Below are 15,422 nucleotides of genomic sequence, written 5' to 3'. Positions count from 1 at the left end.
AGGAGAAGTTTTCAAAGTTGCTCATCCCATTGTGCGGATTGAGATAGTTGTGGTGCTTTGAGAGCCCAATTTGTTTAAAAACCCTCCTTGGAAAGTTGTCCCTTGGAGTGGATGATGTGTTGTTCTCCTCTAAGACTTGGTTGGTCCCGTGTGTGGGCAAGGTCGAGGCACACGTGTATGAAGCGACCACAGTATAGGGGTTAGGCCGAGCTATACCGATTACAAGCGGCCAATTTAAATAAAGTGCGATGTGTTAAAAAAGTTGTTACTAGTAGATGATATTGTATATCTATTGTTGTAGATGTTGTGTTGCTTTAAGTTGCAAGTTGAAAGTACAACTCTATTGTTGTTTATTATATGTTGATGCTATTCTTTTTATGATTATTGTTGTGAGCTTACCCTAGCGTGTTTTCCCTATGTGGTTGGGACTGCGATGACCATACCTTGGTATGCGAGCAAATCAAGATTAGGTGCTCTACTGGACTGGGTGAGCTTCGAGACTCAGGAGGAGGGCTAACGTTGTAGTTAGTTAATTGGTAGCTTTTGACTACCTAGTTGTTGTATAGGGTATTATTTCCCTACTTTCAGTTATATATAGTATGAGACTTTTTAGTTGTGTATTCTCGTTATATATATAATTGTTTAGTAGTGAGATTTTATTTTATACTTGTATCTGAACACTATAGACAGTGTGAGACCTGGCGGGTCGTTACAAAAAGAATTTTACTTTCCAGGGTTAAATATTTTTTTTGTTCTAGTGATATACCAGTGATTAAATTATTTCAGTTTTTTTTGTTCCTAAAAGAGTTTTGCTTATTAGTCCATGTAATTCTTTTTTCTGTTTTATGTCCTTGTCATTATTTTTACTATTTATACATGCATGTCAAATATAAAGAGACTCAAATTCACTTGAAATAGTACCTATTTTTAACAGAAACGTCATGAAAAAATAGTAATAAAAAATAATAGTAGAGACGATATGTGTGTTGCTAGCAACAATTCATTATGTGATGTTTTACTAACACCACATGGATGATAATACGTAATCCATATTCATTACATGTGAATTTTAATATTATGTGTTAATTGATTTTATGTCATGGGTGAGTGGAGTGTGATGTTGTTATTCTGTCTATGTTAAGTACATATATTTGTATTGTTTGTGTTTGGTTATTTGGTGTACATTCTTACACCGTGAGTTAGAGTGAGATGTTTCTCGCTCCTTTTTCTTTGTGTTGTTTCCCTTGGTTATTATTCAGGTGATCATCAACATGAAACTAAGGATATTGGTGATGAAGCTTATGTTATTTTATCAATTTGTTCTTTTCAAAAACCTTAGTTTTATCTCTTTTGTAAATTCCACTGATTACATTACTTTGTTTAAGTTTACGAATGTGGTGCTCTCTATCTGAATACATTTAGTATTTTATTATTAAGGATGATGTTATTCATATTTTATTATTTATGTGTTATGGTATGCAAGGTAGAGGGTGTCACATTTAGTGGTATCAAAGTCAGGTTGATTCAAATTGGACATGTGTGTTATGTATCTAACTTCGTTTTCTTGTGTACTCTGATTATGTAATTGTTATGTTTGATATGGTAGTTAATATGTTTATTATTGTATGTCAGAATTATGGCTGGTAGGAATGATCGCGCTATTGTTGACGCTCTTGAAGCATTAGCAAGAGCTATAGAGACTGATAGAGCTAGAATTGCTCCAAGCTGGTTAGAGCAATTTTAGTGTAACCATCTTCCCTCTTTTAAGGGAGGATACAATCTAGAAGGAACTATGATTTGGTTGACCGATATTAAGAAAATCTTTAAGGCTATGGAGTTTCCTACAAATCAAATAGTGAATCTTACTACTTTCATGTTGACATCTGATGCTTACTTCTAGTGGGAAGAAGCTTTGCAAAGGATGATGGTTGAAGCAACGCTGGTTAATTGAGATAACTTCAAGAGGGTTTCCTTTGAGAAGTATTTTCCTGACAATGTGAGGAGTCAAAAAGAGATGGAATTCATTGAGCTGAAGCAAGAAGATGGTACTATTGCTGAGTATACTACCAAGTTTGATGAGCTTGTCCGATATTGCTCTCACTACCATAGTGAAGGTGGTGAAAAGGCTAAGTGCATTAAGTTTGTGAACGGTCTTCGTCCTGAGGTGAAAATGACAATCAATTATTAGGAGATCTATCATTATCCGACACTTGTCAACAAATGTAGGATTTACGACCATGACAATCGTGCGTGTGCTACTTTCTATAAGGGGAGTGGTCCTATATATCCATCAATGGAGATTTGATGGTCAAAGTAGGAATAAGCCTTACTCTACTCCTGCCAAGTTTCAAGGGAATCATGCTAGAGGCAGTGGAATTAGATTTATTGTTGGATGCTCTTCCTGAGTGGTACTACTAGTGCAAGAGGCTCTATTTCTACACCTATTGGTCAATGTAAGAAATGTGGGCAACGTGGGCATTAACATTATAACTGTCCTAACAAGGAGATCACATACTTCAACTACAATGGCAAGGAGCATATTAGTACTCAGTGTCTGCAGCCACCAAGGCCACACATGATAGGAATAGGAGCTAGTTCTCAATCTAGGTTTCTGAAGACTACTGGGAGAGTATTTTCTCTTAGTGGTGTTGAAGCTGCCCAGTCTGATAATATAATACAAGGTATTTGTTTCACAGTTAAAAATCCTTTTGTTGTACTATTTATTCTGGTGCAACTCATTCTTTTATCTCTCTTGCTTGTGTCCAAAAATTGAAATTTCCTGTGTCTTTCCTGAGCTATGATCTAGTTGTAGAAACTCCCACAGATGGCCTCATAACTACTTCTAGTATTTGTCTTAAATGTTCGATTGTTATTTTTGAAAGGAAATTTTTGTTTGATCTTATCTACTTGTCTCTTAGTCAACTAGATATCATTCTTAGAATGGACCAGTTATCTTCCAATCATGTCCTACTAAACTATTTTGAAAAATCCACATCCTTTGGTGAGAGTAAGAGTGTGGTGTTCTTAAGTGCTAATAAGATAAAAACTTATTTAAAAGAATATGATAAGGTATACATGATTCTTGCATGTTTGAAACTTGAGAAATATCATGAGCTTAGTGAGATTCCCTTAGTGAGTGAGTTTCCTGAAGTTTTCCCTAAGGACATGTTTAGCTTACCACCTGAGAGGGAGACCAAGTTTTTCACAGACTTAGTACCTAGTAGTGCACCAGTATCTATAAGACCTTATAGGATGTCCCCTAAGGAGTTAGCTAAACTCAAGAAACAAATAGAAGAGCTTCAGGAGAAATAATTCATTAGGCCTAGTGTATCACCTTGGGGAGTGCCAGTGTTGTTAGTGAAGAAAAAGGATGTGAGTATGAAGTTGTGTGTAAACTACCGTTAGCTTAATAAGATTATCATTAAGAATAGATATCCTTTGCCTAGGATAGACGACCTTATGGACCAACTAGCTGGGGCTTGTGTGTTTAGTAAGATAGATTTGAGATCAGGTTACCATTAGATTAGGATTCGCTATGGGCACCACGAGTATTTAGTTATTCCATTTGTTGTGACTAATGCACCTGAAGTATTCATGGATTACATGAATAGGATATTTCACTCATACCTAGATAGGTTTGTAGTAGTCTTCATAGATGACATCCTTGTATATTCTAAAACTAGGGAAGAGCATACCAAGCATCTTAGGGTAGTATTGTAAACCCTTAAGGATAAGCAGCTCTATGTTATGTTATCTAAGTGTGAAGGACATGTGATTTCTAAGAGAGGGATAGTTGTAGATCCTTCTAAGGTAAAAGCGGCACTTGAGTGGAAAACACCTAAGTCAGTTTTTTAGATTAGGAGTTTTCTAGGGCTAGCTGGGTATTATAAGAGGTTTATAGAGGGTTTTTCTAAGTTACTCCTGCCTTTGACCAAGTTGACTAAGAAGAACCAACCTTTTGTGTGGGACTTAATTGTGAAGAAAGCTTTCAGGAGCTTAAGAGAAGGTTAACTAGTGCACCTATTTCAGTGTTACCTGACCCTAGTGAAACCTTTTTAGTGTATTGTGATGCATCTAAGATGGGTTTAGGAGGAGTGCTTATGTAGAAGGGGAAGGTAGTAGCCTATGCATCTTGACAATTGAAAATCCATGAACAGAACTAACCTACCCATGACCTAGAGTTAGTTATAGTAGTTCTTTTTTTGAAGTTATAGAGGCATTATCTATTTGGATCTAGATTTGAGGTGTTTAGCGACCATAAAAGCCTTAAGTACCTTTTTTTTACCAAAATGAACTCAACGTGAGACAAATGAGGTGGTTAGAATTTCTTAAGGACTATGAATTTGAACTTAGCTATCACCCTGGTAAGGCCAATGTAATGGTTGATGCCCTGAGTAGGAAATCCTTTTAGGTGTCTGCTTTAATGGTTAGAGAGCTCAGTTTGTTAGAAGAGATTAGAGATCTTAGTTTGAATTTTGAGTTAACCTCTAAAAGTATTAAACTAGGAACCTTGAGAGTGACAAATGGCTTGATAGATGAGAATAGAGAGGAAGGTAGATCCTTTTTTGTTAAGTCAAGTAGAGAAGTTGAACCAAGGGGAAGAAAGTGAGTTTAGAGTGGGTGTGGATGGAGTGTTGAGGCTTAGGGACAAGCTGTGTTTTCCTTGTATACCTGAGCTTAAGAAGACGATCCTTGAGGAAGGTCATAGGAGTAGCCTTAGTATATCCACCCATGAGCCACTAAAATGTGCCAAGATCTTAAGAAGATGTTTTGGTGGGCTAAGATGAAGAATGAGATAGAAGAGTTTGTCTATGCTTGCTTAGTTTGTCAAAAGTCTAAGGTAGAACACCAGAAACCTTAACGAAAATTAAGTCTAAGGTAGAACACCAGAAACTTTCACGAAAATTACAACCTTTAGACATAGCTATGTGGAAGTGGGATAGTATCTCCATGGACTTTGTGGTTAAGTTACCTAGAACCACAAAGAATCTAGAATCTATTTGAGTTATAATGTATAGACTAACAAAGTCTGTCCATTTTATCCCTATCAACATTAGATACCCTTTGGAGAGGTTAACCAAGTTGTACATAGGTGATATTGTGAGTTTGCTTGGAGTTCATACTAGCTAGTATAGTTTCTGATAGAGACACGAGGTTTACTTCGAGATTTTGGGAGAGCTTGCATAAGGCTTTAGGCACCAAGCTTAGGTTGAGTTTAATATATCACCCTCAAACAGATGGCCATACTGAGAGAACCATACAATCTTTAGAAGACTTGTTAAGGGCATGTGTCTTAAAATATGCATGTAATTAGGATAGTTACCTACCTTTGATAGAGTTTACCTACAATAATAGTTACCATTCTAGTATTGGGATGGTATCCTATGAAGCACTCTATGGTAGGAGATGTAGAACACCCTTATGTTGGGTAGAACCAAAGGAGAATTCCATGTTAAGATCTAAGGTAATTCAGCAAACTACTAAGAATGTGAGACTAATCCAGGATAAAATGAGAGCATCCCAGAGTAGGTAAAAGAGCTACCATGATAAGAGAAGGAAAAATCTTGAGTTTAAAGAGGGAGACCATATATTCCTTAAAGTAACTCCTAGGACTAGAGTCAGTAGAGCACTTAAATCTCGCAAGCATACTCCACGATTCAATATGGGCCCTACCAAATCCTTAAGAGGATTGGAGATATAGCTTATCAAATTGTTTTGCATCCATCTTTTTCAAATCTTCATAGTGTCTTTCATGTTTCCCAACTTAGAAAATACATTCATGACTCATCTCATATTGTTGAATATGACAACATTCAATTGAAGGATAACCTCACTTGTGAAACTATTCCTTTGAAGATCGAGGATAAGTGGGTGAAGCAACTAAGAGGTAAGGAAATTCCTTTATTAGTCAAGGTTGTTTGGGAAGGAAATGTTGAAGAAAGTGCTACATAGAAATTAGAAAGTCAGATGCAGGAAGCGTATTTATTTCTATTTGCTTCAGATAATTTCAGGGACGAAATTCTTAAAAAGAGAGAATTGTAACACTCAATTTTTCATAAAGTATAATATAAAGATTTTATTAATATTTTAGGTATTTTTATTTATTAAGAAGAGCTGATTAATAATTATTTTATTAATTATTAGCTATATTTTGTGATAATTAAATATGTTGATTTTAGTAATTATTTATAATTATTTTTATATGAATATATTATGAAGTTTTATAATTAAAGGTTATATTATTTAATTAATTATTAATTGATGGAAGAGATATTTGGATAACTATGCTAACATTTATTAACTAAAGGGTTAAAGAGATATTAAGTTTTTAAAAGAAAAAGAATTGATTAGATTTTCTTTTTTTACATTTTTATGCTTCTTTTCACGCGAGATAAGGGGAGTGAGAAACCTCGTTTTGAGTGTAAAAATGTATGTTGGATAGTGTTGTTGATCTCCAATTCTATTTCTATTTTAAGCCTATGTGTGAGAAATTTTCTCTAAATGTATATGTTTTTATCTATGTGTCTCTTTAAATGTTCTAATTTGTGTTATAACAACAACTAAGAAAATCCCAATCGAAGAACAACAACTAAGACTGAACAACAACTAAGACGAGAAATCGAAGAAAATGGTCCTTGCAATCAATACACAAAGCTCAGAAAATCCCAATCCAATTTAAACATCGCTTCCATACTTTTGAAAAATATCTGTACTAAAAAATTGAGGCACGCATGTTGGACAATCAGAATTTTCCGAAGGGTGGATGATCCCTCTCCTTGCCTTGTGAAGGAATTCGGTTGAGAGATACCTCCAAAGAAAATGCATTCCGAAGGCCCTTATTTATGCTACAATTGTATGCATGGTATTTAGCTTTTAAATATAAAACTTATTTGGTAGCAAAGTCGCACCCAAACTGGCATATATCAGAACTAAGAGGTAGATTTCTGTATAAAAAGGAAATATATTAATTGCTCACTCAAACTGGTGCATATATTTTTGAAGAACAAGGGGCACAAGCTTTTTATAAACGCTTTCAGTTGGGTGAAAACCGTCCCAAAACACATAATCCAAAACGTTGGCACACGTGGCATCCAAATGGTTGCATGTCAATGCAACCTCTATTTTGCCCGTGCCACAACACCCTTTGTCCCCGACTTCATAACCTGCAGATGGACAAAGAAATACTTAGAAAAAGTTGAGATCGTTTATTTATTCATTGAGAATCGTAAGAATTAATGTTATAGAATTAGACTCGGTCTTCTTGAATAAATTTTTAAATTTGAATAATGTAAATAAAGAAAAATGTAGTTGAAAAAAAAATTAATAATAGTATGATTACCAAACTATGGTAAGCAACAAAAAGAATTGGAAAGATTTTGACATACATGAAACAAAAGGGAAGTTTTGGTAAATTAAGGTAATTTTGTCTTGCAACTTGTTTCATACACGATTTCTTAAACAAAAGCTCTATCAAGTATTAGAAATTTCTATCAGAGGGAAAGTGAAATCTGCAATTACCATATTTTTGGTGGTTTACAATGATGTCAAGTAAAGGGTTGTAAACATCGAAGTAAACAATCCTGCTGTTTGGAAGGTTCTGATTAAGGGAATCTATCTCCTTGGACAGTTTGTCGTTAAATAGCACCATTGCATTGTTGTACTTTTCTACACATTTTCTTGTAATTCCACCAGCCAATGTTCTGTGATACGGCACACACCCAATTGGCGGTGCACTGAATATTGCAATCCTCCGTGCTCCTAGATCATATATTTCCTTTCAATTGCATTGAAAGAGAAGAAAAATATACCATGTCAGATCATTAAATAACAAAGAGCACTATGGAAAATTATGTCAATTTATTTAAATATTTTGCTTTCTATATGTTAAAATTATGGATTTGTGCTTATAGTTAGTGTTTGATGTAAGAATTATTTTTTATTTATATATATTATTTTGTTCAATTCTTAATTTGACTTGTAATATCCAACTTTTTATATTAAAAAAGATTTAATTCCACTTTTTGTCACCCAAGTTTCATGATTTTGCAATTTTGTATTCTAATTTTGAATTTGTACATTATGCTAATTAACTTTCAAACTTTTTGTACATTTTATTATCTTATTATCTAATTGTTTGTCTTAACCAGTTGTTTATTGATATGATATATTGATGATTGACGACATTCATAAATCATATCATTGATTTATGTCAATAGTCAACACATCATGTGAGAATTAATATATCACGTTAAGAGATAATATGTCATGTCAATAATTAATTAATGACATCAAAGATTTATTAAAATAAAACAAAATGCACAAAATTTTAAAAAATTTATCACAAACTTTGCAAAATAATGAAATATGAATGACAAAAAATGCAATTAAACCAAAATATAATAAAAAAATAATATGAAAGTTATGCATACCTTGAAGAAATTAGAAGCTGAGTTAACCACAAGTTCAGAGTAAGCAGGAACATCATATTGCAATTCTCTGATATGGGACAAAAAGTATGTGTTGGAAAAGTCATTGCTGCCTAAAACCACAAGGAAAAGACTGTTGCCGAGAATGAAGTTTGTTCTGTTGTCTCCAACGAGTCCTTTAAGCTTCACTATGTATTCTTTGAACATGTCTAGTTGACCCGATAGTGGTATAGCTGTCTGGTTATAAATGAGTAATTAACAGAGTTAGAAGAGGAGGAATGGTGAAAAGTGAAAATCTTTGGGAGAGGAAAATGTGTACCGCAAGTTTTGATGTCAAAGGATCGTATCCAGCACCACCGGATGCAAAACACACACCCGTGGGTAATTCACTAAGTTGGAGATTTGGATCCAAATATGCTGGTAGAAACTCTTTTATGCCCAATTCCCCCGCTGATACCATAAAGAAAACAACAAAACATAATTCAGAATATGGCCTTTAGCCAAGAAATGACTTTTAATTTATGCAAAACTTTAAAATAAAATAAAAAAATAACTAAAATCACGCAATTATGCATCCAAAATGAAAGTTCAACTAAAACATACTTCAAAGGACGCTAATTGTCTTGTAAAAATTAAAAGTACCTTAACTGTACCTATATATAAATAAGATAATTAATAATCTATGCACAGCCAATAAAAAGAAATGTATACTATCATTTAAGTATAAATCATCATGTGTTTTTATAGTGATTGGAGAATCTAGAATTCTTAGTTGGTGATAGCAATTTATTTAAAAATTTATTATATATATATAAAGAAAATTAGAGATTCATTTACTCTAAAAAAGACATATACGAGGCAAATTTTTTTATGCTTAGAAATCTTGGTTATTGAAAATTATAAATATTGAGATTTATGATTTCTAAGAATTGTAAAAATTTGTTTAATTGGTTATAAATATTTATAAAAATGTTTTTAAATGTTACATAAAAACTAAATATTTTTTCTATATTAAATATGTAAATAAAGATAACATTTTTATTGTATTAAATTTTTATTTTTACATTAGAAAAATTAGTTCTCACCTTTCCTATGAAAATAATTTTTGGAAAATCTATCCAAAAATTATTCTCTAGAAACAATGTTTCCTAGTAATGTTATTTTTTTAAAATAAGAAACTAAATGTGAGAAACAAACATCTAATGTTAGATTTTCAGAAAAATGAAAACTTTCTGTATATCAATTGTCCCCTTAGGGAATAAAAATCTTGATAAATTTATTGCACTTAATAATTTATGTTTTACTTTAACGATAAAATGGTTAAATTAAAAATTCTTAACGTATAGATCAAGTTTACAATTTTTTTAAAAAAATTTAAAAATTATATTATGCATTTAAAACTTTTAATTTAACAAATAATTATTAAAGCATTTTATACATCAATTTGAATTAATAAAATAGAATATTAAATGATTTTTAATTTTTTTAAAATATACAAATTTAATATATGCATAAAAAATTTAATTTAACAATTGAATTATTAAAATTTAATCAAATTCAAACAAATTATTAAATAAGGTAAACTACAAATATCTATTCTTGAAACAAGTAAAACACCCTTCATATACATATACATATATAGAGAGAAATAAAGAAAAAGTTATGCATTAACTTATAAGATATTTTTACATTTTCAATCATAAATTATTGTGTACATGGTAAGTTTGCTAATGTTAATTACGATGGATAACTAAAAAAATCATTAATAATAACTTTTTATTCATCAATGATGTAAAAATATTATATCTATTAGTGTATAGTCATTCGACATTTAAGAGATTAATCTTTCACTTTTATCTGTCAATAACCGGTTCCCCAAAAAAAAGTAAAGAAGCAAGAAATTGGGAGGCATAGAGCAATATCAAACCTATAATGTCTGATGGAACCTTTCCATTGGAAAATCGGCCAGTAGGGATGTTTCCGGGAAAGTCTTTGCCATAAGGTTGGAAATTGCAGCGAGCTGATGTTAGGGAGTTGTTGTTGTTGTTTCCAGTATCCATTATCGAATCTCCAAACACCAACACTGCTGGAATCACAACATTTGCTGCTACTTTCACAGCACCCTCTATTTTGCTAGAAACAACTATTAATAATAGTAATGTCAAAAGGATCAGAAGAGAGTTAGAAATTGAAGCCAGATGAGAAGAAAGGAGCTTCATAGAAAGATGTATGTATTTTTGGCTATTGCTTTCTTCTGCTTTCTCTGAGAGTAATGAGCAAAGTAATGACAAACCTATTTGTGCTTCCACAAAATCATCCATCTAACTATACCAAACTATCTTTTCTCATTTACTGTAACAGTAAGAATTAATTGCAAGTAACGTCCTCCCTTAAAGACATCAATTGTGACAATCTTTTAATATATTTATATTTTTGTTGTTTTTTGATTCAGTAATCATGTAATTAATATGAAATATTATGAAATTTTTAATAATTAATTTTTATTAAGAACTTAACTCCTTTTTAATGGAGTTTTCCTAATTGTATATATTCTTTTTATTCATGATAATCGAATCTAAAATTTTATTTAACTAAAAGGATTAATTGAATCCAATTTTGATAAACAGCTTCTTAGTAAATGTATATTTTAATTTTATCATGCAATTTTGATACATCCAATTGCCAAACAAATTATCTAATGGAATTTTTTTAGGCCTTTGATATGAATTTTTATATGTAAAGACGTAAGATCAACTTCTAGATTAAAATTTAAAAGCGAAGATAAATAAATTTCTTTATTAAATAGCGATTTAAAAGTTAAACTCCTAGCAAAATAATGGGGAAAGGTCAAGTTACATACTTCGAGAGTAATTTTTAATAGTAATATTTTAAAAACAGTCATGTTATCAATTAGTCAAGATATTAGATTAATGAGTGGAAGATCGAATCAAAAAGTCACTAATTAAATTACATAACTCACATTCTATTAATTTTTAAGAAAAATATTTATATTATATATATTTCATGACTATAAATTTAATAAAATTCATATCATGTTTTAAAGTAGTCTCTAAAAATATGTAATTAATTGATATAATACTAACAGAGATACCAAATTATATACTAATTAAACTGCATAAATTAATATATAATTTTAAATTAAGAACATATTATATAAATTATTTTATTCAATTGTATAATTGATGACGAATCTAGAAATTTTAGGTAGTGGGAACAATACTTATGCATAAATTTATAATAATAAACATATAATTTTACATTTTTTTGGAATATAAATGTACATTACAATTTCTCCCTACAAGATCTCATAAATTCTAAAAATATTGAATTATTTTCTCATTTTTCAACACCTTCCAAATTATTTTTCTTTATATAAATAACTAAATAATTATTTAATCATTTATTTCTTACATTAAAAATTTATTTTTATAAAAAAGTATAATATTGACTTGGATAAGTCATCACATCTTGACCAAGTTTATTTAACTTAATTATAATTAACATGATATTATATATATATATATATATATACATATATATATATATATATATATATATATATATGAGGAAAGATCTGTTTATTCTAAGAGTAAATTTACATAGATTTACTCTGTTTAATAATCATAATCTACATCAAATTTCAACGATCCAACTGTTGAAATTAAATTTCTTAATGCATATATCAAGTCTGCAAATTTTTAAAAAATTTAAAAATTATTTGATACTTCATTTTATTAATTTAAAATTGATGGATAATCATAAAATTATTTTATACATTGATTTGAATTCATGAAATGAACTATCAAATGATTTTCAATTTTTTTTAAAAATTTACATATTTGATATATGTATTAAAAACTTTAAATTCAACGGTTAGATCGTTGAAATTTGATATAGAACATTAGTTATTGAATAGAGTAAACCTAGGTAAACTTATTCCTAAAGTAAACGGATCTTTTCTATATATATATATATATAAGTTTGCTAATTTGCACCTACTTGCTTTTTTTAGAAGAAGTAAGTTAACAAGATATTGGGTACATTTTAAAAAGAATTATAATTGTAACTTGCTAATAATCTCTTTCTAAAAATGAAGTGTGTATATGTTAGCAATCCACAATTATTTGATAACTTACATTCATTTATTTTTTTTTAGGAAGAGTAAGTTAACAAACTACACATAAGTACATTTTTTTAAAAAAATCTTAGAAGAATGGATTTGGGATTAATTAACCCTACAAAAGCAATTTGTAAGGTGAGGGTTGTCCCTCATTTATATACTCTTTAATTGTCTTATCTTTAGTTAATGGGTGACTTGAACTTTTTTCAATGCACTTCTTTATGTCTGATACTATTGGACTTGGTACGTAGATAAATGATGGGAGGTCTTTTTACACTACAAGAAAATTACATATTAGCGAGGGACTATTCCCTCGCTATTTCCTCTCTAATCTCTCGCTAATCAGTTTTGCGACGGAATAGTGATGAAATTGCGAGAGACCATTCCCTCGCTAAATACAGGTAGCTAATTAGCGAGGGATTTAATCCGTCGCCAATCCCTCGCAAAATCTGTCGCCAATCCCTCGCTAAGGTCCTCGCTAATTTTATTAAGGATGCTTACTATTTGCTCGCTAATTTGCGATCAAGCTTCCCCGCTAATCCCTCGCAAAATCTGTCGCCAATCCCTCGCTAAGGTCCTCGCTAATTATATTAAGGATGCTTACTATTTGCTCGCTAATTTGCGATCAAGCTTCCCCGCTAATCCCTCGCTAATGTTCCCTCACAAACCCCTCTCCATTCCATTGCTACATTTCTTAGCTAAGGCCTTGCAATTCCCTCGCTGAATATCCCTGGCAGACCCTTCTCTATTCCCTCGCAATATTTCCCTAGCAATTCTTTTGCTATTCCCTCGCAATATTTCCCTAGCAATTTTCTCGCTATTCCCTCGCAATATTTCCCTAGCAATTCTCTCGCTATTCCCTCGCAATATTTCCCTTGCAATTCTCTCACTATTCCCTCGCAATATCTAATATGATTAAAATTCTTCCATGCCTCTGCATCAGCAGGATGTGTCATAATTGATTCATCTTGACGCACTCCATCTATATGCCAACGCATATATTTTGATGTATTTTTAGACATAAAGAGGCGTTGTAGTCTTGGAATAATAGGGAAATATCTCAACATTGAGTAAGGCACATCCTTGTTTTTTGTAGATACCTTAGGTTTAAATCGTGGTTCTTTACACACCAGACAAACATTCTTATCACTATTTTCTTTGTAATACAACATGCAATGATTACGACATGCATGTATCTTCTCGTATCCTAATCCCATCTCATGAACCATTCTTTTTGACTTGTATAAATTTTCAGGCAACCTTTCTGATTCTGGAAGCATACTCTTGATTATGGAAATCATTCGATCATAACAACTCACACTCATGTTAAACTCTGACTTCAAGTTTAGAAGTTGTGTTACAGCTGACAATTTTGTATGCTTCTTGCAACCATTCCATAAAGGTTCATCCGCATCCCTTAACAAATTAAAAAACTTTGCAACTGAAGGATTTGGATCCTCTTCTACATCTTCTACTTCAGGATTTAATGTACCATTAGCAGCATCCATAACCATATCCACATAGGGATTTTTGTTCTGATTAACAAATGTTGATGCACAATCCCTCCATGTCTCCTCACCGTGAAGGGTCCAATTCATATAACCATCGACAAATCCATGGTGATACAAATGTTTTTCCACATTAAATGTAGTATCCCAATATCGATTCCTACATTTTGCGCATAGACAAGGAATGCGCCCTGATACATCGGCAATTTTCGAGTCTCTTGTAGCAACTCGAATGAAACCATGAACCCCTTGTCTGAATTCTTCATTTACAATGCCGAAGCAATCAACTCTTCGCAACATCCAACTTCGATCGGGTCTCATGATTACTTGTCACAACATCACCGTGTATCTCAAATCATAAAAATATAGCAATGTGAAGCCTAATTGTAGTCTCCTGATTACTTCTCCTCACGTCAAACCTTAGATAATTTTGGGAACGGTGGTGAACAGTACCTACCGAGCAGAAATAGATAGTCCCAAATGCAAAAAAAGAAAGGGTTCAGGTGAAGAGAGATACACATAGTCAATGAAACTCCGAGCAGAAATTTTCTCATTAAAAAAGATTGAAGCATAAATAAGCACAACAAATTACGAAAATTGGAGATGTGGATGGACATGTGCATTATGGAGTTGCAGATTCTTTTGAAATTATTCAAAAGCAAGGTGCGTGTATGGGTTGCTAAAATTCTCAAGGTTGGCCATGGTTTATTCAAGATCAAAGGAATGGCCACAAAAAGATTATATGAACATAGATACAATTGGTGCAATGTGTGCTAGACCTGAATATTGTAGTGAGGTGTCCTTCATTTCCTTCTTTCTCTCACTACTCTTCATTCAATTATTTTATTTTATAGTCTCTCCCTCTCTCTTTTCTCATGGTGAGGTCATTAAGCACTCACTATTTAGTGGTTTTGAATAATTCTGAAAAGGAAAAATGGACTTTGGATCTGCTAATTTTCACAATCTTCTTATATATCTTTTTTCTTTGTTTAGATGATGTTGTCTCCTTTTGGGTTCCTACATGTGTATCTCTACACAGAGTGAGAACAAGATGAATTTTCTTGCGATTAATCATGATGCCAAAAGAGAGGCTTAGAAGCAAAAAACTATTCGATCTGGATCCTTCTGGGTATTAATTTATATTAGAACAACATCATGATTTTGATAGATTAGTTTATAAGCTAATTAGTAAAGGCATGATTACTATATGATGCATTTAATCTTATTGGTATGTGTATGCAGCCAAAATATTAAAATAGAAAGAAAAAAAAAAGGCAAGTTAGAAAGAATGGGAGAGTTTTTGTTGCCTACCTTTATTTTTTATTTTTATAAAAAGATGTCAAATAC

General features: G+C 31.8%; 2 protein-coding genes across 2 annotated transcripts; one reads left to right on the top strand and one right to left on the bottom strand.

Moving 5' to 3' along the window:
- Positions 1–2,014: 2,014 nt before the first annotated feature.
- Positions 2,015–3,312, top strand: LOC145951996 (uncharacterized). The gene is made up of 3 exons (XM_083064211.1): positions 2,015–2,164; positions 2,504–2,681; positions 2,807–3,312. The coding sequence occupies exons 1-3, from the start codon at positions 2,015–2,017 to the stop codon at positions 3,310–3,312; spliced, it is 834 nt and encodes a 277-aa protein (XP_082920337.1).
- A 3,307-nt stretch (positions 3,313–6,619) lies between these two features.
- On the bottom strand, positions 6,620–10,762 carry LOC109790175 (GDSL esterase/lipase EXL3). The gene is made up of 5 exons (XM_020349292.3): positions 10,354–10,762; positions 8,746–8,876; positions 8,430–8,663; positions 7,519–7,774; positions 6,620–7,163 (listed from the first exon to the last, which is right to left on the bottom strand). Exons 1-5 carry the CDS (start codon positions 10,745–10,747, stop codon positions 6,973–6,975), a joined length of 1,206 nt encoding a protein of 401 aa, XP_020204881.2. The 5' UTR covers positions 10,748–10,762; the 3' UTR covers positions 6,620–6,972.
- Between the last annotated feature and the right edge of the window lie 4,660 nt (positions 10,763–15,422).

This window comes from Cajanus cajan, chromosome 9, assembly GCF_000230855.2.
Source record: "Cajanus cajan strain Asha chromosome 9, NIPB_CcT2T_4, whole genome shotgun sequence".
NCBI classification, from domain to species: Eukaryota; Viridiplantae; Streptophyta; class Magnoliopsida; order Fabales; family Fabaceae; genus Cajanus; species Cajanus cajan.
Note: the sequence above shows the minus strand (reverse complement) of the source record. Positions and strands in the feature narration are given on the sequence as shown.

Bases quoted from the DNA above. Each gene is read 5' to 3' on its own strand.
- LOC145951996 (XM_083064211.1), top strand. From the start codon at position 2,015: ATGGAATTCATTGAGCTGAAGCAAGAAGATGGTACTATTGCTGAGTAT. The intron at 2,165-2,503 runs GTGAAAATGACA...TGTCCTAACAAG, and splicing joins TGAACGGTCTTCGTCCTGAG to GAGATCACATACTTCAACTA. The intron at 2,682-2,806 runs GTATTTGTTTCA...GCTATGATCTAG, and splicing joins GTCTGATAATATAATACAAG to TTGTAGAAACTCCCACAGAT.
- LOC109790175 (XM_020349292.3), bottom strand. From the start codon at position 10,747: ATGGATGATTTTGTGGAAGCACAAATAGGTTTGTCATTACTTTGCTCA. The intron at 8,664-8,745 runs GTACACATTTTC...ATTTATAACCAG, and splicing joins CTTTGACATCAAAACTTGCG to ACAGCTATACCACTATCGGG. The intron at 7,164-7,518 runs GTAATTGCAGAT...GTCCATCTGCAG, and splicing joins TGTAAACCACCAAAAATATG to GTTATGAAGTCGGGGACAAA.